This window comes from Copadichromis virginalis, linkage group LG15 (genome assembly GCF_057382275.1).
Source record: "Copadichromis virginalis isolate Kocher_CV1m ecotype Utaka linkage group LG15, C_Virginalis_male_GT1.1, whole genome shotgun sequence".
NCBI classification, from domain to species: Eukaryota; Metazoa; Chordata; class Actinopteri; order Cichliformes; family Cichlidae; genus Copadichromis; species Copadichromis virginalis.
Window position 1 is genome coordinate 5,030,216 of NC_140632.1, and position 26,789 is coordinate 5,057,004.

The window sequence follows — 26,789 nt, forward strand, 5'->3', positions numbered from 1 at the left end:
ATGACACGTGCACGAGAATGGTTTCCTGCCCTGCTGAATGAAGAACTGAAGACAGACTGAAATCAAAGAGGAACGCCTGAATAAACAAAACGAGGACGGAGGAACTGCCAATGAGCTCGGTTTTAAAGTATTGTTTGAAACCACCCCCTTCTCAGGCGTACAATGGTCTAAGTCAACCCCCACCCTGAGACATACAATGGCAGTGCTTCAGATGAAAAAAAAAAAAAAATACTGAATGCATATAAAAATGAAACAGGGTTGAGTGTAGGAAGGCTGTGTGAGTGCAGCTGTTCTCACTGACACAGGTATTTCCTAATAAAAACATGAAATTATATAATCTATTAAAATAACAGTCTTAAATCCTGCCCTTTAAGTGAGGGCCACAGGTGAGCCTGACAGCATTTGACACCAGCCAATATGTGCAGTGCATCTGCTGCCGAACGCAGTGACAGCTGTACAAAAGGCCAACGACATGTGCAGCACAATGAACTGGCTCGGCGCTGATGTAACATCAGGAACGGTTTCAAAATGCTCTCCCTTGCCACATTTCCTCTCATTGAACCCTCTTGAGAAAGGCATTCTGTGGGTTTCACTTTGATTGCATCCACAATGAGAGTCATGAATGGAAAGTCATAAGCAAACAAGATCACGCCTGAGAGCGCCGGGGCACGGCCCCTCGGACGTTCTGTTAAAGTGGTTTCAGTACGAGAGAAAAATCCAGAGCACAGCGGCGGTTTCAGGAGAGATAGCCCGTCTCATTTGTGTGTCTATCTCAGTGTCCTTCGTCACATGTGTGCTTTCCACACAGCAACAGGTCAAACTTCAAACCGACACACACTCACAGAGCAAACAGCTCGCGAGCAAACGGAGCAAATGCAGAGATAAACAGCAAGAATTCCTGCGCAGGAATTCCTGGACTGACTCCTCTGAATATTTTTACATTAACATAGCTGGGGACACTGTCATACCTTCAGCTATGTCAGCTTTTAAGGAAGCTCTTTCCTCCTTAAGTTTAGAAAGTGTCAAAAGCGTTAGGACTTCACCTGTCTGTTGATGTAGTTCAACCTGTTTTCATTCAGGCATTCACTCCTCAACCACCAATTTCCATGACAACTATCTTCTTCCTTCAAAGCATTTCCTGACTACACAGTGATGTCACTCCCCGCAATTCACACCCTCCTCTTTTTGGTACAGAGAGAGGAACCTGACCTTCCAAACGCAGCCATGTCCCTACTTTTGTTATGCAGTGGAAACACACACGAAGGTCTGTGCTGCTCTGCGCGGCGCGGAGGTGAAAGCATGGCTTTGAAACGGTGGCCTGATCTCAAATGCGTGCTTCGGGGCAGCTCGCTTACTCAGGGCAAAATGCCAGGGCGGTAAAGATCTTTTGTGATGCTGACTAACCTCAGATGTTGCGCAAAGGCAAAGAAAGGCACTGCCCAATTACTCAAAAGAGAATAAATTCATTGTACTTGTATTTTAGGCAGAATCTTCAGCAGAAAAATGTGTAATTTCCTCATTAAAGTTATGATTCAGGCTCAGTATTACTCACCATTACCAAGACAGTGAATTACGGTCCTGTTCCCTCTGGCTTTTAACCTACCATGGCTTACAGATTAGCAAAACTTGCTTTCTTTAAGAATCCGGCACTCTGATGACCAGAGTGAAACTTTAAGACTTGAGGCAAAGTAGTTTACCTGACAATCACTTCTCTGAAACTAGAGATCTCATCATTTATTCACAGCAAATGACTCAGACACACACACACACACACACTCAACAGCAGAAAGGAAACAGGCTGAGGCTCACTTCACTTCGTGTTCGTTCGAGTTTCTTTCAGTCATTATAACGCCCTGAAGCTCTCGTTTCCTCTTTTGGGAACTTTTTGTGAAATATGACTTTTGCTACGGTAGCAGCTGCTCATTGAAAAGGCATCACTTCCGTACTGATCTGGATATATAATTTTTTTTATTATTTTATCAGCAATAGCAAAAGAAAAAAAAAGAAAAAGAGAAGAAATAAAACAGCGGCATCTATAAAGCGTTAACAGAATAGCCGGTTTGGTGTTTGCAGGACCATACAGGCTGATGATTTTAAAAATAATAATAATTAAAGAAAAGAGAAGGGGGTTGAAGTCACTGGAGCACCTGCATTGGAGGTGGAGGAGGTGGTGGTGGTGAATGGGGAGGGTTGGGTATTTGGTTAACATTTGCTGGGGTCCAAAAGTCAGTCACAGAGAGTAAAAATGTGCACAGCCACCTTGTTGCTAACCAACCCCTCTCCCTCCCTCCCTCGCTCTGTCCTGCAGTGCAAACTCAGCGACTAAGAATACCTTCTGCTGTCTTGATTTTGGGGAGGGGGGTGTGGGGACACCTGTAACTCAGGTCCCTCTTAAGGCAGCCGAAACTACAAACACTCAACAGTAACGGAAGCTCGAGAGGAAACGATAAGACTGGTTGTAACAGATTCAAACCCTGAAACAACAAAATGTATAGATATATCCATATCACAGTGTGTACGTGTGTGTGTGTCAGAATATCAAGCGTCCACATAGTGTCTTTCGAACAAACCGCCACAGTAGACATTATGGATGGAATCACTGCACATGAAATAACTAACACGTCCTCATTCATCCCAGTACAATCGAATACAAAAGGAAGGTCCTAACATATTCATAAACACGCATTCTAACAAATTACAGCGGCAACTTCGACCAGTGAAGGTGATATGCGGTTGTGCTAGGCAATGGGCTTTTTTTTTTTTCATTTGTTTTTTGTCTTTTTGGACTTTCCCCATCCTTTGGATATGTAGCTGGGTGATGACTGAGAATACTGAATGAGGGTTAAGCATGGGGTGGAAATATAAACGTGTCCCCCATAGTCCCCTGAAAAAAAAAAATTACACAAAAAAACAAAAAACAGGGAGTTAAAAAAATAAAGAATTTGCTGTAAAAGAAAGCGTACTGTATATTTAAACAGTGCTGGTTATACAGAGTGTGAACCAAAGCAAGCTACAAAGAAAAAAAAAAGCCAAGAAATATGTTGGTTTTTTGCTTAAATGAAATCTGTGATTATAGTGATGTCAACATTATCCAAAAAAAGAGAAAGAAAGAAAACTAGAAGTAAATGCTACCCTCTTTGATACACACTCAGCAGAGGGGTCGTGGTATTAATTGCTTCAGATTGCATCTTTTTTTCTTTTTACTTATTATTTTTCATTCTCAGCTACTTCTTTTGCCTCCAAGTGTCCAGGCTGGTGAGAAAGGAGGAGGAAGGGAGGGAAACATTAAGACTTATAATTTGAGGTAAGCCAGGTCAGGCCCTCGTAGAGTCCGTCCCCTGTCGTCGCACACGAAGGCTGAACGTACCAATTCCTATCTCTGATCCGCGTCAGGCCCAGCTTCTCCTGGATCTCGTGTGGTTTCATGGCATCTGGGAGGTCCTGCTTGTTGGCGAAGATGAGGATGATGGCGTCCCGCATCTCCCGGTCGTTGATGATGCGGTGGAGCTCCTGCCTCGCCTCGTCGATCCTATCCCTGTCGGCACAGTCCACCACAAAAATGAGCCCCTGGGTGCCCGTGTAGTAATGTCTCCAGAGCGGCCTGATCTTATCTTGTCCCCCCACGTCCCACACATTGAACTTCACATTCTTATAGGTGACAGTCTCCACATTGAAACCAACAGTGGGGATGGTGGTGACTGACTGTCCCAGCTTCAGCTTGTACAGGATGGTAGTTTTCCCAGCAGCATCAAGTCCAAGCATCAATATTCTCATCTCCTTGTTGCCAAAGATCTTTGAAAGCATTTTCCCCATCTTGTTTTCTGTTCATAAATACTTCTTTAGAAGATATAATGAAGCTTCTCCAATGAGAAGAAAATAGGGGGAGATATATCACTGAGAAGTTACAGTTTCACTGTGTTGCTACTGAAAGTCCTCCACGTGATGGCAGCGGTGGGCTGACACAAGTGTCAATGTTCAAAAGGTGGTGGCTTGCAAGTTTGTACAGTACAGTTAGCTGGTCTGTGGTGATCTGACCTGAGCATTCAGTAGAAGCAGTGTGTATGGAGCCCTCACAGACTTGAGTGGGGGTCTGTTTTCATGATCCAATGGATTCCGAAGTAAGAAGAAGAAAAAAGCCCGATATGTTTCAAAGTCGCCTATGAGCACTGACTTCCGTCAAAAGCCACATTTCAAGTTTTTTTTCCGTTCGAAATCCTGTTGCTCTCAGCGGAGCTGGAAACTGACACAAAGTAGTGCCTTCTCACCAGAAGCGGACTATACAAAAATCAGGCCCAGTTCAAGCCCGGGGGTTCCCACTTCCTCCTTGGCTGCCGGGTATCCACAATTGGCCTTAGCTAATTCCAGTCGGTGAATTTTCAAAGCTCGGTAATTTTCTTGTTAAAAAGCCTAAATTAAACCTCTCCGGTCCGTTTCTGCGCCGGGACATCCAGAGGAAGAGCGCTCAAAAGGTCATTGATTCATCCGACTTTCTTCTCTTCCCCCTGTGACACAGGAGCGGTCCAGAGAAGGGAGGGGTGTTAGTACAGAGGACAACTTTGGATCCGAAAAAAATACTCTTTTCACACACAGAAAAGCAACACGGTACAGATAAAACGAAGACCGCGGTAAATACTTACGTCTGCGGCAATCATCCCCCTGTCCCCGGACCGTTTCTCCCCGCTCTTGCCGCTCTCTGTCTCTCTTCCTCCCTCTCTCTCTCTCTCCAGCCGTTCAGTCACAGCGGTGGCGGTGCTGTGTTACCGGAAAAGGTGCGGACCCAGATCAGCCGCCACTTCCTCTATACCGCTCACACACACTACTGATACATTCAGGGGCTACCTCGGAGCTCAGAAATTTGGCTACATTGAAAACAAAAGACTAGAAGGATGGTGCACAGAAACTCTCTACAAATCAATCTTCATGTCCGTATTCCTCCTTAAACATAACAGCTAGAGAATTAGTAAATTAGGTAATTAACACTCAAATAATCTTTAATTCGATTTATTAGACAGCCCAAAATCAAATCGTTCAACGAAATAAACAATCGTTTAAATCTGCACCAGATTATTGATTTAATAAAGTTATGCACTGACGTTGTAATTGTTTCAAAATCCACGCTCCGTAGAAACCACCGTGGACGTTGGGAAAACACACCCTTCATTTAGATTTTAAAAAACGCGACTGCCCCTAAACGCACTGCACGCCATTTCGCATGCGCGCCCAGAAAAAAAGAACTGCAGACCGGTCCATTAGGCACTATTGCTGACGCCATTTGGGCGTTCATTATGGATGTAATCGCCTCTGGTTTAACGTACCGCAATGAAAACACACAAGACCGCACACATGAAACACATGCCATGATTTAGTTGGCCCGGTGGTCTCAGGAGACGGTTTACTTTCGGGTCTTTCTGGCATGTCTTATCATCCATTCAAACAGTTCCTGTATTATTAGTCTGTGACGTGGAGAATGTGAGTGAATAGGGCGGGAGGAACTACAGTATTTCATTGGTGAAAGCATTACCTGACACCAGCTTATTAATTTAGGCTGCCTAAAGAAAGACACGGTCAGTATAAATATAAGTGAACTCGTGTTTATTGCCATAATAAATTATGAGAGGTGATTCTAATATCATAAAACAGTCATGCACTCATAAGCCTTATTCAAAAATAAGGCTATGAGAATAACCGTCCCAACTTTACTTTTGAAATGGGTTTAAATGTGAGATTTTACAAAGGGGCCTCACCCTGTTTTTCATTCTGTTGTGCCTGCCAGTTTAACATCTAACTATTATTACTGTTCTTAGAAGTTTCTTAAAGTAAAAAAAGTTGTCAATGACTTTATAAAAGCAAAAAGACATAATTTTCATAGATTTAGTCAAATCTAGGATCTCAAATACCGCTCCACATTTTCAGGCACAAACATTCATGATAAGGATCTCTGAAATTGTTGTCTACTTGCAACTGAGGCGAGGCAGCTGAATAACAAACATGCCAGTGTGGTGCATAAACTTGCAACACATGTTGATCTGCCACAGTAATATAACCACTGAGATATTAAATTGGTAATATTGTATTGTAACAGTAGCACTCAACAAAGTGTGGAATATATTAGGAAGCAAGTAAACAAGTTCTTGAAGTCGATATGGTGGAGAAATGTCAGGATTGTGACGAAGTGATGCTGACTAGGGACAAAGTCTAAATGAAAATATAGTAATAAAACTAATAACACCTTTACTGGCACATAGCTGGGTTAGGTTAACTAGAAAGCTCCCACACAACAGTACCAGACCTACCTGACTTTACCTGCTTGCTGCAGCTTGCTGAGTCCCAAGTGATTAATTAGATCAATAGTGGTTTGTTTAATAAAACGAAATGCTTTAATAAATATAATAAAAGTGAAATACAAAATGTAATTCTATACCTAGAGAAGTTGTTTGGGGGATTTATTGTATGGAAGTATAAAGTGGTATAAAGCTTGGTTGATTGTAAATGTTTGTTTTTTTATTAATAAAAGTAAAGAGTGTTACTTTCAAAAAAATTCAATGCAGTGTAACGTATTGTACAAAAGCCACAGAAGATTTAGAGCTCACGTTTAATATTGCGTCATGCGGTTTAAAAGCGGTTGAATTCTTGTGTCAGTGTGTGTACACTAAAATATGTAGGGTTTATATGCAGCACTTTTAACAAACACTGCAACTGCAGGAAATGTATTTATTTATTTCATTACTTCTGGAGGAATTCACAAAAGCTATGGGCTAACTTCAAAATATTGTTTCTGCATTTTAATTTCATCATAAAATGTAAATTGGCAAGACATCAAGAACAACGAATAGCGCGCCGTCGCTGGTGGGTGGTAGTTCGACTGGGCATGCGTACACTGTCCCTCTCATCTTCCTCCAACTTAAGAATGGTACGCGAAACGCGGCCGGTCGCAATAGTGTAGATAAAGTGAATTCAAAAGCTGCACTCAAGTCCACGGGGGTAAGTAAATTGACGCAACAGATACGGATAAGATTCTTAAACGTATTTTTATTTGTTGATTTGGTTTTATCTGGTTAGTAACGAATTTAACAATCGCTAGTGGCGAAATGGGTAACATTAGCCTGTTAGCTAACGTGCTGCTGTTAGCTAACTGCTACCGACTATTTCCTGGAGGCCTAAGCAAAGGCTGTACATGTAAATGTCCTAGTTACGATGTATGTAACAGTTTCCTATTCGCTATTCTGTAAACGTTGCTATCAACGTAAAGAATCGATGAAAAATGTAGATACTTAATTAAAGACGAATAGTTTGTGTTGGACCGTACTAAGCAAGCGCGTACACGAAACATGCCTCGACCTCTACTATTATACTTATTTGAGATAGACGGGCGCCAGGCCTAACTTCTGATTGAACTTTGATCATGGAAAAGACCTCCCGGAAACAACAAGGCCTCGAGGAGCAAACAAAGCTAAAGCTACTCGTTTTTTAAAGGAAATATTGCATTTAAAAAACAAAAAAAAAAAAAAATCCCCAAAGTAAAATTAAAAAAGAAAACAACTTTAGTATTAAGGTAGCTAAGCGAGAAGCTAAGAGTAAGCAACCGAGTACGCGGAATTATTTTTAGTAGTTAAATTAGGGCTGAAGCTTAAACTGGCACTGGTTTAATGTTAGAACAAGGAAGTATCCTGTTGCTTTAGCGGCTGTTTTTACTAGGGTTGGCCCCTTTAGGCGTAAAGGAAGTAAAATAAAAAAAAAATAGTTTGAAACGAAAAACATGCGTCGTGTTGCGTCAGATTTATAAGTATAATTTTAAGTAGTGAAGGTTCATGGCAAGTTTAAAATGCAGCACGTTGTCAATAGTTGTGGAAAATTCTTTGTCAGAACTAAACTGGCTTAAATTGTGAGTTGAAAGTAATTTCTTGTTTGTAGATATTTTACCTATAACTGCAGTTCACACTTGGATATTTCTTACTTGTTTATTTTAGGCACCAAGTTCCTTATTATAATTGTACTTGACATTGTTTTTGTGCTGTCCTGACTAGTATCATTAAGTGCGTATTTTTAAAGAAATGATTGGAAACTCAGTGGATGTTTTTATTTATTGATTTATTTAAATGGTGGGAATACTTTAGCTTATTTCAGAGCTAGTTTTCTTAGTTTTTTTTTTTTTGTTAAGTTGTACAAACCATTAATATTTCAGTAAACTGTAATAGTATTCGGTGTGTGGAAAAATCTATTTTCTTTTTCCTGAGTTTGTCTTTACTTTTTTTCTGTCCCAACAGACCTGAAAATCTCAGAGGGTACATTTCCTGGAATGCTGGATACTGAGTCCCCTGCCATGGAGAGCAATGGGGATGCCTTTCTTCCAGACCTTCCTGTCGTAGGCCAAGCGACTGACTGGTCAGTAGACCAGGTTGCTCCAGAGCCTCTCTCCAATGTCTTGCCTGAGGATTCAGATGTGTCTCAGGATGCCATGGGACAAGAGCAACAACCGGGTCAGCAAATGAATTCCACAGATCTGGGATCTGTGGAGAAGGCTGTGGAACAATTTCAACTTGCCAATGCTCAGCTCTTCCAAGAACACCCACCTCCACCACCGCCACCTCCTCCCCCTCCACAGCCCACAGAAGATGCACAGCAAGCAACAGAACCTGTAGGGTCTGAGCCTTGCAGCCAGGACATGAATATTGAGTCTGAATCCATTGGACAGACTGACAGTCAAGGTAACTTAAAACTTGTTTTTCAGTTGGCTCAATTGATTTAATAATAAATGCTTAGTCATGAAGTTGACTCTGGTCCAATTGTTAGTGTAACGTCGTAAGATTTAGCTAGTTTTCAACAAGCAACCAAGAAAGGTACTGTGTAGAATCAGCATAGTGTCTCTCTCTATTTTTTTCTGTCGGTGCTTACAGTAACTAATTTATTGAAAAGAAAACTGTCAACAAATGACACATTATGCACAAATCATAAACTGTAATTTTGTGGTTAAACTCACTTGATGATTCCTTGTCAACTTCTCTAGATGGGACAGAGGCTACACAGGTGGCAGAGGATGGCATGGAGCTAGAAGACCCATCCAAAGAAACAACAGAAGAAGCAGCTGTTCCTACAGATCCTGAACTGCCCTCAGAGTTTGAAAAGCTTTTTAAGGGAGTTGAGGAAAACCCAGAAGATTTCAATGCGTGGGTCTATCTGCTGCAGTATGTAGAACAAGAGGTAAACAGAAGGCACACACATTTACAAAACTGAGTGAAAATATATTCTTGTCCAATAAATTTGAACAGAAATTACTTGTAATGCTAAAAAGAGGTGGTTAAATTGTTGCAATTTGGTCTTTCTGCTTCTTTACAGAATGTCCTTACAGCAGTGAGGAAGGCATTTGATGTGTTTTTCCTACGTTACCCCTACTGCTATGGCTACTGGAAGAAGTATGCAGATATTGAGAAAAAGCATGGCAATGTACAAGTTGCAGAAGAAGTAAGTATGCCTCTTGTACTTTTGTACACGTGTTGCTTTTTTTTTTTTTTTTAAACTTGGTGTGCCTGCTTTTCTGTGTCATCAATAACTGACCAGCTAGAATAATCTGTTAAGAACCAAAATTTGGGGCATAAAAACTCAGACTTTTATGAACAAACTCATTTTATTTATTTTTTTCCAAGGTGTACAGAAGAGGTTTGCAGGTCATCCCTCTCAGTGTCGACCTGTGGATCCACTATTTGACCTTCATCAAAGAGAATTCTGATCCTAATGACCCAGAGACTGAGGGGCGCATTCGAGCGTGAGTAAAGTCTTTATTTATATATATATAGACACACACACACACACACACACACACACACACACACTCTGTTTTACTTTCTTCTCAAATGTTAATGAGTTAATGAGACATTTCATGAATCTTTTTTCCTTTTTTGTTTTCCTATTAGCTCCTATGAGCATGCAGTGCTTGCAGCAGGCACTGACTTTCGCTCAGACCGTTTGTGGGAATCCTTCATAAACTGGGAGACAGAGCAGCAGAAGTTGGGTAACGTCACCGCCATCTATGACCGCATCTTGGGCATTCCAACCCAGCTGTATTCCCAGCACTTCCAGAGGTACAGTAAAAGAACAGTTTCCAGATTTGTTTGAAAGTTTGCATTCACTTGAGGAGTGTGTTATTAAAATCATCATAAAAGGCAAATATAAAGTTTTTAAAATTATAAAGTTTTTAAAATTACAAAGCCCCAAACCCAGTGATGGACATATCCTGTTCTGCAGTCTTGAAATGTTTGTTTTGGAACTGCACAAATAATAGTTTCTACCTCTGCCCATGGTCTGCTTGGTTGGTTTTGCTTAATCTTCCATCTTGAACAGCTTAACTGAAAGTTGATTTCATGCTTTGGTAAAGGAATAAATAGTCATGGTGCAAATCATTTTGAAAATTATAACGTCATTGTATGAAAGAGCTGTGCACTGACATTTTCTTTTCTCTCTGCAGGTTCAAAGACCATGTGCAGACTAATCACCCCAGGCACTTCTTGTCAGAAGAGGAGTTTGTCCAGCTAAGGCTCGAGCTCTCTAAAGCCAGCCTGTCGGGAATGGTTGGTGACAGTGGAGAGTCACAAGTTGCTCAGGAGGAGCTTCCACCTGGTACAGAGGATCTTGCGGATCCTGCTAAGGTAAAACCTTCTCTGCCAATCCCGTAGGGGAAAAAAATTTATAAAATTGCTGCTTGCAGGGTTAGCAGGAGCTTGGATGTTATCCATGATGAAAGGGAAAAGATAATTTGCCTAGGTTTGAAGAGGTGTCTTTATGTCAGCAGCCAGGCCAATCAATGCCAGGTGGGATTCACGTTGGTATCCAGTCAGGGACTCGCCCTAAAACTTACAGGATCACCCGGGGCCCGTTGATCCCAGCACCTATACCCAGTGGCTGATATGCAGGGTGCATAAATACTTCTCCCCTCTGCAGGCTTCTTATCTCTGGTGATGTAAATCGTTGGCTGCAGGAATAGAAGTTTTTACATCAAGTGGAGAATGTGATACGGAGAAGCACAAATAAGGGTGCTAACCTTGTTTTTGTCTGTGTGTTTGTATGTAGAGAGTGACGGAGATTGAGAACATGCGCCACAAGGTGATTGAGGTGCGGCAGGAAGTTTTCAACCACAATGAACACGAAGTCAGCAAGCGCTGGGCCTTTGAAGAAGGGGTGGGTCTTGTTTTTTTTTCCCTTACTGATGTTTTATTCTTTCAGTCCCCCCCTCATTACTATCAAACTAATCAATTTGTGTTTCTTTAGATTAAGAGACCGTACTTCCACGTCAAAGCCTTGGAGAAGACTCAACTGAACAACTGGAAGGAGTACTTGGAGTTCGAAATTGAGAATGGGACTCCGGAGCGTGTGGTGGTTCTCTTCGAAAGATGCCTCATCGCCTGCGCTCTCTATGAGGAGTTTTGGATCAAGGTAAAGTGACCTTGAGCCTTTCCGACACTCCTGCTACCTCCCTGCACTTCCCCCATCAACGATGATATCACATCGACACAGTCCTGCACTCTTTGCGTGTAACGTTGATATGTGACTGTATCTGTTGTATTAGGGGATGGCCAGCTTGCCACACAAGATTTGACTGCAGCATATGCCAACTACTACGTTGCATCTTCTTCGTCTCCCACTACCTTACAGAAACTTATCTAATTGGTTCCATGAAGGTGCTGATGGGTTTACACAGAAAATTTCTAAAAACGATCTTGTCAATGAAGAAATTGCCTGTCTGTGAACTCAAAATGTAGTTTAAAAATGTCTTGTCTCTTTTGCCTTTCTTTCTTTTCTTTCTTTCTTTCTTTCTTTCTTTCTTTTTTTTTTTTTTTTTTTTTTTTTCCTCTGTCCTCTCCTGGCTTTCTTCCAACTTGCTTTCTCTTTTTCACTCTGAAGTATGCAAAATATCTAGAGGGATACAGCACTGAGGGTGTGAGACATGTCTACAAGAAGGCGTGTACCGTCCATCTGCCCAAGAAACCAGCCATCCACCTGCTGTGGGCAGCCTTTGAGGAGCAGCAGGGTGAGTACCTTAGTCAGTCAAAGCAGCATGCAAATTAAATGCAAAAGCAACATAAAGCATGGAGATCATGAATAAGAAACAAATGTGGAAAACTGCTCAGCTGACATTCCTCTTTCTTTTTTCTTCTTTTTTAACCCAGGCAGCATAGAGGAGGCTCAGAGCATCCTGAAGTCCCTGGAGGCATCGATCCCAGGTCTCGCCATGGTGCGCCTTCGGAGGGTCAGCCTGGAGCGTCGCCACGGAAACTTGGAGGAAGCTGAGGCGCTGTTGAGGGAGGCGATGGAGTCTGCGAAGAATGCTACTGAGACATCGTTCTATGCTGTGAAGCTGGCCAGGCAGCTGATGAAGGTGCAGAGGAGTCTGGGCAAGGCGAGGAAGGTGCTTCTGGATGCTATTGAAAAAGACCAGGTGAGAGAGGGTTGACTATATCAGATGGTCAACACATTATAGCATTGGTTGTGTTTCTCTTGCAATGAATTCTGTTCACATGATAAATATAACTGTGTTGCACTAGTTGTCAACTAAATTGTGTGTTTTGTGGTTTTTGTAGACGAGTCCAAAACTGTATCTAAACCTGCTTGAGCTGGAATACAATCGAGATGTGACCCAGAATGAGGCAGAGATCTTGGCTTGTTTTGACCGAGCCCTGAATAGCCCAATGCCTCTTGAATCACGACTCCTCTTTGCCCAGCGCAAAGTTGAGTTTCTTGAAGACTTTGGCAGCGATATTAATGCGTAAGTTGTTTTTAGTGGTAAAGGGAGAAATGAATACATTCATTCTTTGTTTTGTTTGTTTTTTTTTTTGTTTTTTTTTGTAAAGAGTCATGTTTATTCTTTTACATCTTTCAGCCTTGTTGCTGCCTATGAAGAACAACAGAAACTACAAAAAGAAAATGAATCGACAAAGAGGAAGGCCGAGAACGGGTATGACAGGTGGTTAATGAAACGCAGCGTCCATCACATCCCCACAAACACTTTCAGAAAATTTTCACACCCCCTTCTAACAAGGTGTTAGAAAGACACATGTGACGACTACTACTAGTCTATTTTCTAGAGTGTCTTGTATTTCTTGATATCTCAGTGAAGGGCAGATGCATATTCTACATATTGAAAATCTACAAATTGGTTAGAACAACAGTAAAAACAACAAACTTGGCTGTAACTGCTGTTTCATTTGTCAGCTATAAGCTGGATCTTACTAATTTAAACTTTACCTCTCCAGCTCTCAGGAACCTGATGCTAAGAGGCAGCGTGTGGATGACGGCTCTGGTGCTGTAGCAAACATGACTGACATGCAGGCAAATGCCTCTGCCTACAACTATAACTGGTACCAGGTGGGTTACAGATCAGTTACATTTACAGCACTTAGAAATTAGTTTGTCACAAGAAGTATGTGTGGTCAGTTACAGCCCTTCTAACCCCCTCCCCCCCACTTTTCTCTTTAGCAACAGTACGGTGGTTGGGGACAAAACTCCTGGGGGCAATACAACCAGTATGCCCAGTATAACCAGTACTACCCCCCTCCTTCTACATGATGGACAACATAGTGGCCTGACCATCCATTTGACCTTCTTACATCTTGGGACGGGGCTTCTTACCAAGACGTCATGGAGATTTCAAAAAGCTTTGTTCTTTTGTTTTATTTCTTCCCCTTTTCGCTGGTTCACAGTGTGCTAATCAACTTTACCACATATTGTAGCTCTTGATAGAAGTATATTTGGCCCTCTTTAGCAGTTATCAGTTCTTTAATTGCTACAGTCATTCTCTCCAGCACTGGCTTCTTTTTGGGGTTCTTGAATGCATGTTATTTGTTAAGGCAGATTTATTTTTTCCCTGTGTGACAAAGGCTTTTTCTTTTTGAAATTTCTAGGCCAGATGACTTAGTTTGCTCTCTGTCTTTGTGTTAAAGAACTTGTAAGGGGAAGCTTTCATTAATGTATCTGTCATCATTCTTCCCCCCCCCCCAATCACAAAGATTTGTAATAACTCATGGTTATGTTTCCCTAAAGAGCAACAAAGAGTTCCTTGTTTTTTATTTTGACTTGATTTCATAATAAAGAGATTGATATCCTTAAATGTTTTTTGTTTTGTTTTAAATAATTCACAAAGGGCTAGAATGAATATTGTCATTAGCTGTTTAGTTTACACTTTTACTGTCATTCAAAGTAAAACAACTTTTCCTTTCCAATATTCAATAGGCGGGAATGTAATTAAAATATGAAATATATTTGAATAATGGGTTTCCACAAAAGCTGAAATCCCTGACAAGCATTTCTAGATGCTGCACTGAGCCACGGTAACTGAATATAACAGTATACACGGTAACTGCCTTTAAAAACAACAAAAAAACCTTAATTTACATTTTGTTGTTCATTGGCAACTCATTCAATAATTACACTTTACGACAATAATTATGAGTACATTTTATATGAAAACATTTTCACCCACAACATACCCCAATAATGTGCAAAAAGCATTGCTAGTCAAGCTGAAGCTCGAGTGGTTTTTGAAGGATTGAAATTAAACTTTTTTTCCAGCTGTGTTTCAGGCAAAAACTGTCATAGAAGACAAAAATAAAGTTCAGGGGTTTTGAGGTTTGATATGAACATACAAAGTAAGCATAATAGATTTTCTCAAAGATAAATACACATTACATCTAGATATATGACAAAGTTAACATGTAGAACAGTTACAATGTAGTAGGATGAAGAATCTTTTGTGGTAAATATGAGCTCAAAGATAAATGAGATGTTCTCATGCCACTTTTGTGTTTCTGTAAAAATGAAGCTCTAATCTCAGCATCACATGAGCTCTGTACTGGTGCTGCTTCACAGCAAAAAACAAAAAAACCCAAAACCTTCTCAAAAAGTATATCACTGTTTAGCAGTTGGCTGAAATTATACAAATGAACTATCGTTTTGATCCTTATGTGAAAATGAGCCACACTTAAACCACTGAAATCATTGCTGAAGGTAACAGAATATTGTTATTGCCATGGGAGTCACATGCTGACATGCCACCCCAGGACTATTATCCACTCATATTCAAACAAACTTTTTAGTATTTTTTGTAAAGAAATAAACACAAGAATATGACGAGTATATAACCCTCTCCATGTGCAGTCAGTAATACTGAAGTGTAGGAGAAAAAAATAATTAAATGAAACATAATACATAAGACATAATTTGATGTTGGTTGTGGGACATTGGTATAAACCACAAGGACCAGGATTTCGTGAATAATTTAGTGTATATTAATTATATTAATGAGTCAAACAGTTTTAAAAACTTACCCCCCCTCTCCCCCATATTTGTTAATGTTAATTTCAAGAACAAAACTTAACACAACCTTAACAAACAGGACACCGTGAGAATAAACAAACAAAATTTAATAAAATAAAATACAAATATCAGTAGAGCAGGCATTTCTGCAAAACATCAAAGAAAATAGATAAATACAACCTATGAAGATCACATGAACCCGTAAATATAACTGCTATACTAGAACAGATAAATCTGCGACACTACCAAAGTACAAGAGGCGTGGCCACCGCGTCCGACGAGCGTTACGTAAATCCGCACATGCGCTGTGTAGACCCTTAAACAGTCCTTTTTATGCCTAGCGTTGCACGACTAGCATCAAACGAGGTGAGAGCTGTGCACTTTTAATAAAAATTTCCCAGTTTGGCTTTGTCGTCACATGTTTTATCTTGCGATTGATGCACATATGTCATCCGTAACCATAAGTTTGGCTTTTTATTGACGAGTGAAGGTGTATTTCATATGTTTTTACTGGACTTTTACCATACGCGTGCCCCATGTGGCTAGCTAAGTTAGCATAGCTTTGGCTAGGACCCGGGAGAAGCTTCAGTTCAGCTCCCGGCGGCTGGTAGTGCATTATTTCTCCACAGTTTTAATAAGTTTCAGGTTACCACCGGAGATATTTACTTTGAGGATCATATGTGGGTTTCATATTCTATGAGTATGAAGTATGAAGGCAAAGTGAAGGTTTGGTAGTCGGGATTTGTTATAATAAATTTTAATGCCGCAAGTATGTTTCCGCAATGATCGTCACGGTAGACATTTTTACTTGTCACACCAAGTAAAGCACACAGCATTTTCAAGGGATGCCAGCGTTTTATCAGATGTCCTAATTAGCAGTTATTGTAATTGATGTCAAAGTCCTTGTTATATAGTCAAGTCCAGTAAACATAAAATAGCTATGTTGGTAGTTGGACGTTACAGTTATGCTTTTATATGAAAACTAATAAGTTTTATCCATGACTAAAGATGCTTGGCCCTACCTTTTTTTTTCTTTTTCTTTTTTTCCCCCAGCATCAAGATGCAGCTTTTCTTACGTGGCCAGAACACTCACACCCTTGAGGTGACTGGAGAGGAGACTGTCGGCCAGATCAAGGTAAAACTTGTACTAGTGTAAAAATTGTACCTTATTAATGGCAATATTGAATAAAGGATTATTATGAGAAAACCTGTTTGTGTCCCAGGCTCATGTCCAGGCTCTGGAAGGTCTCCTGGTTGAGGATCAGGTGCTACTGCTTGCTGGGTGCCCTCTGGAGAATGATGCCTCTCTGGTGTCTTGCGGTGTCTCCGAGCACTGCACCCTGGAGGTAGCTGGCAGACTTCTGGGAGGTATGTGTGCATGACATGTAGCTATTCACATATTTGAATGTTTGTTTTCTTCGGGACTTCAAAACTTGGCACACCGAGGATGGCACTAATATAGTTTGTCTTAACAAAACCACCTTGATAGCATGATCTTTGTTTCTCTCTTTCACTTTACCAGGTAAGGTTCACGGCTCTCTGGCCCGTGCTGGAAAAGTGCGGGGACAGACTCCCAAAGTAAGTGTAACCTCACCTCTTCTTCTTCAAAAAAAAAAAATTCTGGGGGGACTCTGCCTTCAGCTATACTACAGACTACATCTGCTTTTACTTCACTTTTACAATGATGCCAATCCACTTATTTTTCTTCAGGTTGATAAGCAGGAGAAGAAGAAGAAGAAGACTGGCCGTGCTAAGCGCCGCATCCAGTACAACAGGCGCTTTGTGAATGTCGTTCCCACCTTCGGAAAGAAGAAGGGACCCAATGCCAACTCTTAAGTGGTTCACTGCCCCAAAGGAGAAACCGCATCATCACCTGTCAGTTTTTACCAAGTTAAATGTCATCCTGTACAAAATAAAAACAATTTTGACTTGGTCTAGATGAGTGATTTGTCCTGCAATGTAAATCTAGATCTTTAGCAAATAATCTTTGCGGTTTCTTAATAAAGACAATTGTCCTGTATTTGAGCCAAAGTTCATCTGTCTCTAGGAATTAATGCTAGCTAAAATTGGCAAATTTAGCTTTGAAGCTAAACTTCAGACACTGGATGCTTAGACCCTAAAGACGTGCATCACTGTACATGGAATACCTTAGTTTACATATTTAGAATGGTCTCGCACCTTATGGGTGCGACACAAAGTCTTGTATTTACAACTTATTAAAATCTTCCAGGAACAACAATTAGTAGTTGGCATAAAACTACTGGGAGGTTTTAGTACTTCGTACACCACACAAACTAGTTCTCTTAATACAGTTGACTTCAGGCTAAAGAACATGATGTAGACAGGTGCAATCTGTACAGTGACCGGTTAACTGAAATGAACAAATTTGGGGAAAATGATTTATTTCTGACATTGTACATGCAAAAGAACAAAAAGATAACATTTCACAGTCTCTTATATGTACATTATTAACAAGCCATTCCATGTTGTCCAAATCAAACTTTTTTTTTTTAAATCCAATTGGTATATGTGTAATGCTATGCTAAAGCACAGGCATCCCAGGAATATTGCAATCCAAGACGCATGCTGATATCCCCCTCTACCTCAAGGCCTTTAATTAGGTGGGAATTCTTGAAATGTAGTGCATGCTTTGGGCTAATCCACAGACACCAGCTCGACCTCGAAAATCAGCTTTGCGTTGGGTGGAATTCTGGGAGAGGTAGAGTTAAGGAAAATTGGCTTTCATTTAATTATGTTAGTGTAAAACAATAAAGGAGGACAGTTATAAGCAAGAATCAAGCCACATTACAAGCTGAGCTCTGACCTTACGTGCAGACAGCTCGTGTAGTTTCATCACATCCCTTTAGAAATATTTCGATATTTATGAAACATGCACGCAGGGTACAAAATACCAAAGAGGGGAGGGAAAAAAGGATACTTGGACTCAGGGACGCCCTTCTTTCCATAAGCCCATTCAGGGTCAATCTCCAATCGAGCAGTTTCACCCTTGCTCATTGTCAGTAGGGCCTCATCCCACTGTGATGATTACAGACATTAGACATAGAAATAAAAGTTCAGAAAACTAAATGACAACAGCAGAGCAACTTACTCCTCTGATGACTTTGCCCAAGCCGACTTTGAAGCTGAGTGGTTTGGCCTGTTTCTTCTTTTTCGCCCCTGCAGATCGAAGACAACAAGGACAGATTCTTCATCGCTACATAGAGATTTGATCTACATAACTAAAAAGTACAAATTACTTAGTTTAACATTTTCAATAATGCAAAAGCACGACTAGCGACAGAGCATCACCTTACGAGTGCGATGCGGTCATACCTGTGGGAACATTGGTGTCAAAGACAGTCCCATCCTCTAAGGTTCCGGTGTACCAGCAGCTCACAGTGTCGCCCTTCTTTGGGAAGTTTGTCTTGTCGCCTTTTTTCAGCACTGATTTGGTGTACTTTGGAGGACCCTGAGAGACGTAATGAAGCAGTAGTCAATAAATGTGAATAATCGCTGAGTGCTCACCAGAATCGGCCTTTTGTACTTTAGCATACAATGAAAAAATATTTCCCAATTCACATTATTATTACAGCATTTTTGAGTCTTCATGAGTACACCTGAATTTTTCACTCCAGTAACCATAATCTACACAACCAAAATCTGCACGCCCCCCCATTAACCAACATTGAGCATCAGTATCATGCACGTGGTTATAATACACTTATCCCCATGTGGGATATGCGAATGGACAAAAGAAATTACAACATATTATAGGTCTCCTTCTTTATATAAATGATGATATTAAAAAGTTGATATTTGATGGTGTGGATCAGTACCTCATCCACAACTTCTGTCTTGACATCTTTGGGTTTTTCTTCGACTTTCACAGCTTTAACCTTCTCCGTCACTTCTTCCACTGCTTCTGTGCCTTTAAACCTCTGCAAATCACACGTTTACACATTTTATGTTCGTTATCAAGGTTCATCATCGAGGCGGATGACAATCGTGACTTACTTTGCTCTCGAAGAGCTGATCGTAGGCGATAATCAGTTGCTCTTTCTTTGCAGTTTTGGCAACATTTTTGATGTTTCCGAGCAGCTTGTGTTCGTTGAGGAACTGAAATAACAACAAACGAACAGAAGGAGAAAGTTTAACTCGTTTGCGCTCAAGCCACGAGGAGCTGCGCAGGTCAAAGCCTAAGAGAAGCTGTTTGCATTCGTATTAATGTGCAGATAGTGCTGAACATTGTGCTCTGCTGTGCTGAAGCAAAGCATCCCATCGGAGCTAGCCGTGCTGCATGCTGCACTTCACAGTGAGAATTCAAACCGGTAACCTGCAGATATCCCAACCGGAATCCCGAGGAGACTAAAGGGAGAAACATACCGAGTGGGCCGCATTGTCCTGCAGGAACTTTATTATGTCTTTTTTGGACAAATCATCACTTTTGAGCTGCTCATCGCTCCATTCCCGTGTGGGCTCAGCCGCCATTTTGAGAGGCGAACTAGTGAACTTTGACCTCCGTGCGCAATATAAAACCGCGTTTTAACGTTTTCACACCAAATTACAATGAAAAAATTTTAATTCTATTTTTAAATGTATTTTTATTTTTTCCCGGATGACCTTTATTGCGAGTGCACGATAAGAAATGCGTTTCTGCACATTTTGCCGTGAAACGCGGAATAAAAGTTTAATGAAGAAATATAAGATACATTTGTATTGCTTATATTATCATCATATATATTAATATATATATTATATAGCCTCTCGCCCTGTGACAGCTGGGATAGGCTCCAGCGCCCCCCGCGACCCTGAAAAGGAGAAGCGGAAGCGAATGGATGGATGGATATATTATATAGCGCAATATTGAAATAACTGCCTGATGTGTATACCGCCGTCTAGTGGACAACTAACTGTCCAATAGATATGACAGCAGTTACACACGTGACTTCTATCAAGAGAACTAAAGCACTTATCTAATATATCCAGTTACACCGAGAACAAACTGTGTCTCCTCCACACAATAACATTAACAAGAGAATGCACACAGATCACTTCCTGCATGCATAGTTCATTTGGGCGTGTTAAGCATTTCTTTTTTAAATCTTTTGACCGTCTGCAGTGGAAGAGATGCAACACAGTCTACAGAGCAACACATCTATTGAATACCCCACTTAAACTTCCTGTGCATTGGGACTCTTCTTCCTCCGTATTTTTCAGGGGGATTGATGTCATTTGCTTCCATTTTCAAAGTAGCTCCCCCCGAATAGCCGGAGCCACTAAATGTAGGCTTGTGGGAAACAGGTTTCCTTTATCTGTTTATCTGTCTCCATATTGGCTACTTTAAAGACAACAACTGCTCTTCCTGCTGTCTCATTACAGTGTTATGCTCCTGGGAGCATTTTACCGGCATGGTTCAGGTCACCTGTCCCTGTAGAGAGAATGGCCACTACAAGTCAATGTAAAGTTGTTCTGAATGGTCCCTGTTATCCTCTAATGATGGAAGTGTTCTTTCATTTCAGGATGACCAGTTTGATAAGTATGAAAATGATGTATATTTCATACTGTGGTCATCCATGGTTGGACAGCACTCTGCTTCGCCATGAAAACATCAAAAGAGGAGTGTTCTGTTTTTTGGAAGACTGGTGCTCCTTATCTTATGTGCTCACGTTTCACAGGTTAAACCAATGTAATTAAGACGAGTGCAGCAATATAGACAAGTAGCCACAAGTAAAGAACATTTGATATGTTCTGGTTATGGTCTTTATCTTGTAGGTGCTCTCGGTCTAACTGCACACTTCCCAATCAGTCACAGGGTTATCCCACATAAGGACTTAGATGTGGATGACTTACAGCAAAGACCCCCCTCTCGCGTTTGTGATGTCTCTCTCAGAGCGAACACGCCGACCTCATCTATTACACCCTGTCCGTACGCCTCGAAATCACCTTCACCGACAGTGAGAGCGCAGCTTCAAAAGGCCTCACACGTGTCCCGTGACTGTCCTCGCTATCTCCTATTTATCAACAGCCTCGAAAAGCAGCGAGATGATAACGATTTTCCACCGCTACATTCAGCTGGAGAGCAGGGTTGCGAAGAGTCTTTACCCTGGTTGGTTTCCTGGCAACAAGAGGGACACTGGATGAAAAGCTCACAAGGAAGAGGAGAGGGATAATTATCTCTTTAGAGGAAATCTCTCAGGTCTCATTCCTTCTCCTTTATTGCCCGGGAGGGAAGGATTGTTACAATAGTGCAAACTGCAGAGATAAGTTGGCATAAAGAAAAAGAAAGGAAATCTGTAAAAAAGGGGGAAAATCCAGAATAAATTGAGCTTACTTGCCTCCTGATACTGTGTGTTTAAAAAATAAATACATTTTTATTTCATTTTACAGGTGACATCCTGAATCTGTCATGTGCACGTCTCACTTGGCCACTCTCGGTTTTTCATCTTCAGATACGGTTTATTTTTTATTCAGTAATCTTTTCTCTAAGAGTTCAGAAGTGTGTGGATGAAACTTTTATTGCAGGAAGTTTGGGGAGAAAAAAAGAAAGAAAAAACACCTGAGGTTCACGTCTGGCGCGTTGCTTTGCGATAAAGTTTTTTAAATTATTTATTTATTTCATTTTTTTTGCACAAGCAAAGCCGAGAAGCTTAAATGAGCTCACATATCAAGTGAGGGAGGAATTTAATTTGATGCAGCTCCTGAGAGCTCTTCACATCTACAGGTTATAGAGACAAGCGATACACATTCTCTTAGATGTGCCCCTCAGCACGGAGATTACAAACAATATAATCCTGCAGTAATATTTGCAGAAGTGTGTCCTTAGTTAAACTCCCTCTAACACTTGTTCTGTCAGATTTGGAACAGCTTTATCTTTGAATGTCGCTTCTTTTCTTTTCTATTTTCTTTTGTCTATTATGACATGAAATTGATTAGAAATGCTGCCAACAATGATTGATTAATGAATTATTTTCATGATTTTGAATGTAAGAGCTACATAAGCTTAAAGGCCCATTTTCAGGATCCACTACCATCCTGTAATGGCTACACAGCAGTGGCATGGTGTGCAATGCCAGTTAGTCACGTTACAAGGTGCACTACTCAGTGAAGCCTTTGTGAGCTCAGTTATATCCTAAAAAAACATGCTTTTTTTTCTGAACTTGTCAAGTGTTCTTGTTTTAAGAAATAAAAGCTTTTCGATGCTGGAAATTGCTGAAAAATGGAAGATGTCATTCAACTGTGCGTTATATTCCCTTACAGAACAGCGCGAACCGGCTCGTACAGGTGTTATTTAATAAAGGTGACAGCTGGGGACCTGTGAGATGTCTGTTTCCTAAGCTAGAGATTAATATATGCTTGTCCTCCTGCTCAGGTTTTGTTCCAGGGTCTAACATTTTCCGTTTGAGTCTGAACTGGAGCAAGTTTACACTTGTTCTCCTAGAGGGAGTAGAACACACTATTGCGTGAATTTCTTTCCCTTTTTTGACAGTTTCCTACAGAGAAAAGCCTTTGTTTCTGGGAACAAGTACATTCTGACGAGTTTTAGAAGGAAGTTCCTTTTTTGTTGGTTTTATTGAGAGTACAACCCAAACCATAAAGACTGCAGCAGAATTTTTGCTTCTTTCATCAGACCAGTTTTCAGCTCTCGTAATTTTTTTAAAAGGATGTCACATGGGATGCTTTCTTTCACATTAGTTAACACAAAAAATCTATTATGCCAACAGAGCACTTCACTCTAAGACTGCAGGCTTACTTGGAGTTGCAAGAGTTTCCAAAAGTGGAATGAGAGCCAGAGTGTTGAGTTATTAGTCAAACAATCCAAAACTGTACCTTTATTTTGCAAATAAAGGTACAGTTTTGGATTGTTTTGGGGGCAGCTGTGGGTCAGGAGGTGGAGCAGTCTGTCCGTCCATTATCTTCCACTCATATAATTCAGGGTCACTTGAGGGCTGGAGCCTGTCCTAGCTACTATAGGGCGAGAGAGAGGTACAGCAGGTTAAAAGTTTGGTGGTTTGATCACTGGCTGCTCTAGTATGCACTCCCAAAACATCTTTGGTCATGGTGGTGAACCCTGAGTCGCTCCCTAAGCATTCACTGGAGTGTGAATGTTAGATAGAAAGCTTGTATAAAGTGCTTAGAGTGCTTGTTAGTTATTACTAATCCCTGGCTCTCTTTCACAGTGTATCCTCTGTCCTTCCCTCACCCCCAACTGCTTGTGGCAGATGGCCACCATTCCTTGAGCCTGGTTCTGCTGCAGGTTTCTTCCTATTAAAAAAGGGAGTTTTTCCTTCCCACTGTTGCCAAGTGCTTGCTTGAGGGTACTATTGATGTAATTTGGGACTATATGAATAAAACTGAACTAAATTGATTGAATTGCTCAAGCAGAGTAGTAAAGCTATATAAGAACCAGCCCATTTACCAAAATTATTACATATGACAGAGAGCCCAGGAGTTTGAAGGCATTTTAAAAAGTAATGAGATTCAGACATATTGTAGGTTCAAATTTTAAATACAATTATAGCAGAGTTACGTTAACTCTTTGGCCACAGAGACACTTAAATGGATGGGTGACACATGTATCTTATCTGCTAGGACAAGATGCAAAACACCAAATCTGTCTAACGGTTCAGTCTGACTGTAGTTCCAGCATTGAACCTCAAGGGGTCACTATGGGCATAGTGTTGATATGGCGAGGCAGATTTATCTCCACATTTACAAAAAATAAATAAATAAAAAGGTAGTTTCTGGATATAAGGTTTATAATGAGTCTTGGCAGGAGGGAAAACGATTCAGCCAGTTGAAAAGCACAACAATAATAAGTGCCATAAAAAAGTGTAAATAAGTAACATAGTGAGGGGAAAACAGTGCAACAGGGTCAACAAATCACTGTCTGGCTGGATGGTGTTCATTCTCTGTTTGTGTTCTAAATGCCTGATGTTGATGTTTTGCTTGTTTTTGTTTTATCACGGGGTCAGTTTAATATGTGGAATTTCTTTCAGTAATAATGCGATGAGAGAGAGACGAGAGGAGTTAGGTCGAGCAGGGAGTCATTTGTTTGTATCTACAGTGTAATAACTTACATAAGTGCGCTCAGATAATTAATCACACTTCACCTTCGCTGCCAGTCATCCATCCCTGCACGAGCCAAGCGGCCAGAGTGCAGCTCCTCTGCTAAAGTATTACTTTTCTCTCCCCCCCTTTTCTCCTACTTATACCAACAGAATTAAAGGCTTTCGTAATGGAAATCATCCCTAGGTGGCCTTGGTCCACTGTGGATAATGTGTTTTTTGCCTCAGAGCCTAATAAGCTCCCTCTAAGCCATATGGCGAGCTGAGTTCACCTGCCTCACTCAGGACTGCGAGAGCATGTCTTTAAGCTTCATATAGAACATGATTCATATGCTGCTCCTGCTGCTGCAGCTCGCAGTGCTTGTGAGGTCGGCGGTGCTCCTCTGGGGTGCTCTAGGTTAGCAGTCAAAACTTCCACCAACATCTGGTGGCGAGAAAGTTGAACCAGTAAAACAAACAAACAGAAAAAACCCCTCTAAAAACAATAACTGCATCTCTTGGGAGATGAGTAAAAAAGTATAAGGGCTTTCTCCTAGTCATGCTCCTGGTATCATCATGCAACAGAGAGCTCTCCATTCAACTGGCTGCTCCATGCTTTGGAACATTTCCAATCCAGAGCTTAGGCTGCAGATCTGTAGTCTCAGGACTAACCCACGCCTGCCCTGTCAGATCTAATCTCTTGGCCGCATGCCGTGAAATGGGTCTTATTAAGAGTTTAACTGAGATTAGCCCAACCCTGATCTGAGCCATGCAAAAAGAAAGGGAGGGGGTGGGGGGTGAGGGGGAGGATCACTCACCTAAAAACAATCCCCCCAAATCACAAGAACCGGGTGGCATAAGAGGTTGATAGCAGTCACCAGAAGCTTTGGTGCATACCACAGCGCGTGCTCTCCCTTCTGTCTCCGGGATACATCATCTGTTCTTCCGCTAATTAGAAACCAAAGAGAAAAGATGGATTTGAAGTTTTAGTTGGAACCCATCCCGATATGATATCACACCGGGCTTAAAGGGACAGACTTCTGAGCCACATGGTCTCCCGACAACTCTTGTCTCCTCACATTACTCTCACGCTGTGCGTTTGCATCGAAACAAAGAGATTCATGACTGCATGCTCGGTGCAAATTCTGCCATTAAAAACACTGCGTTTCTGGGACAACACGAGGCTCATACTTTCCCTTTTTGCATCTCAAGAAATGGGGTTTATTATAACTGCTGTGTAAGTGGAAGGTTGGCCGTGACATTTTTTCCCCCCTCTTTTTGTCCAGCTTTAGACGAACACTTGCACGATGGAGCTATTAAACTCTACCCTCTACAAAATCACACTTTTATAGTTTTAGTTTGCAAAAAGGCAGCACAGGGGTTCTGTGGTTGGCAGTGTGGTCTCACAAACAGGAGGTTCTGGTTATTTGTGGCCTTTCTGTGTGGATTTCCGGAGTTGGTTTCCTCTGGGTACTCTGGCTGATATTCCAACAGCCCAAAGACATGCAGGTGGGGTTATTGACAATTCTAATCAGTTTTGTTGTTATTTCCAGAATCCCATCTTGCGTTGTTGGTACCTACAGCACTGATAAATGTTGTGTGGGCCAGATGTGGCCCACGACTGACTGATTAGGTGGACCTGTGGCCGAGCTGGAGCGGCAGGACTCACTTGGAGATGTAGTCGAGGAGAACTGCAGATGTGCACCAAACATTCGTTGCTCTGTGGGTCCACCGTTCCTGCTTTCAAAATGCCTGCAGTAAAAATGCCTGCTGTGAAACAGGTCTGTGTTGTGCTCTTTGTGTATTTCCAGTCATTTTGCCAGTGTAGATAAACACTCGCTTGACAAAAGGAAAAGAAAAATACAGGGAATACCTGTACCTGCACATCCCAACATAATATAAGCGCACAAACTTACATTTGAAACTATGTTTCCATCCAATTCAAACAAGCCCCCTGCTCTCATGATAACAAATACACTGCTCGAAAAATTAAAGGAACACTTTGGAAATGCATCAGATCTTAATGGGGAAAAATTAGGCTGGATATTTATACTGATGTGGACTGGGTAATGTGTTAGGAAGGAAATGATGCCACAACGTTTAGGGGCTGAATCTTTGCCAACATTTCATGGCAGCAACTGAAAATGATTTTAGGCCAGGTGAGTGTCTTCAATCTTCATCTTCTATCCTGCCTGCAGACATTCATCACATGCAGCCGAGCTTTGTTGTACACTTGCAGGAGCCCAGAACTCACTGCACCAGTGCAGGGTCTGAGAATCCAAGGATTTCATCCAGATTCCTAATGGCAGACAGAGTGCAGTTGCCTAAGCTGCAGAGGCCTCTGTGTCCTGTGGTTTGATCCCTGGCTGCTCCAGTCTGCATGCCAAATACCCTTGGGTAAGATACTAACCCCAAGTTGTGGTCGGGTGCAGCTATTGGAGTATG

The 26,789-nt window shown here is 41.3% G+C and overlaps 4 protein-coding genes across 5 annotated transcripts; 2 read left to right on the plus strand and 2 right to left on the minus strand.

Moving 5' to 3' along the window:
• Positions 1-1,946: 1,946 nt before the first annotated feature.
• On the minus strand, positions 1,947-4,916 carry arf6a (ADP-ribosylation factor 6a). Its single transcript, XM_085431471.1, has 2 exons — positions 4,638-4,916; positions 1,947-4,502 (listed from the first exon to the last, which is right to left on the minus strand). Exon 2 carries the CDS (start codon positions 3,811-3,813, stop codon positions 3,286-3,288), a length of 528 nt encoding a protein of 175 aa, XP_085287597.1. The 5' UTR covers positions 3,814-4,502; positions 4,638-4,916; the 3' UTR covers positions 1,947-3,285.
• A 1,954-nt stretch (positions 4,917-6,870) lies between these two features.
• prpf39 (PRP39 pre-mRNA processing factor 39 homolog (yeast)) lies at positions 6,871-14,095 on the plus strand. 2 transcript variants are annotated; one of them, XM_085431472.1, is made up of 15 exons: positions 6,871-6,981; positions 8,265-8,705; positions 9,005-9,198; positions 9,334-9,459; positions 9,642-9,760; positions 9,909-10,076; positions 10,460-10,640; positions 11,062-11,169; positions 11,260-11,424; positions 11,893-12,019; positions 12,159-12,427; positions 12,570-12,754; positions 12,869-12,952; positions 13,242-13,353; positions 13,465-14,095. In XM_085431472.1, the coding sequence occupies exons 2-15, from the start codon at positions 8,297-8,299 to the stop codon at positions 13,552-13,554; spliced, it is 2,337 nt and encodes a 778-aa protein (XP_085287598.1). In that variant the 5' UTR covers positions 6,871-6,981; positions 8,265-8,296; the 3' UTR covers positions 13,555-14,095. The 2 variants fall into 2 exon arrangements, with proteins under 2 accessions (XP_085287598.1, XP_085287599.1); XM_085431473.1 differs by having other exon boundaries at positions 12,869-12,943.
• A 1,487-nt stretch (positions 14,096-15,582) lies between these two features.
• On the plus strand, positions 15,583-17,233 carry faua (FAU ubiquitin like and ribosomal protein S30 fusion a). The gene is made up of 5 exons (XM_085431476.1): positions 15,583-15,666; positions 16,354-16,435; positions 16,524-16,668; positions 16,823-16,878; positions 17,011-17,233. Exons 2-5 carry the CDS (start codon positions 16,361-16,363, stop codon positions 17,134-17,136), a joined length of 402 nt encoding a protein of 133 aa, XP_085287602.1. The 5' UTR covers positions 15,583-15,666; positions 16,354-16,360; the 3' UTR covers positions 17,137-17,233.
• A 452-nt stretch (positions 17,234-17,685) lies between these two features.
• Positions 17,686-19,815, minus strand: fkbp3 (FKBP prolyl isomerase 3). Its single transcript, XM_085431475.1, has 7 exons — positions 19,684-19,815; positions 19,315-19,416; positions 19,137-19,238; positions 18,634-18,769; positions 18,410-18,477; positions 18,239-18,336; positions 17,686-18,010 (listed from the first exon to the last, which is right to left on the minus strand). Exons 1-7 carry the CDS (start codon positions 19,786-19,788, stop codon positions 17,956-17,958), a joined length of 666 nt encoding a protein of 221 aa, XP_085287601.1. The 5' UTR covers positions 19,789-19,815; the 3' UTR covers positions 17,686-17,955.
• Between the last annotated feature and the right edge of the window lie 6,974 nt (positions 19,816-26,789).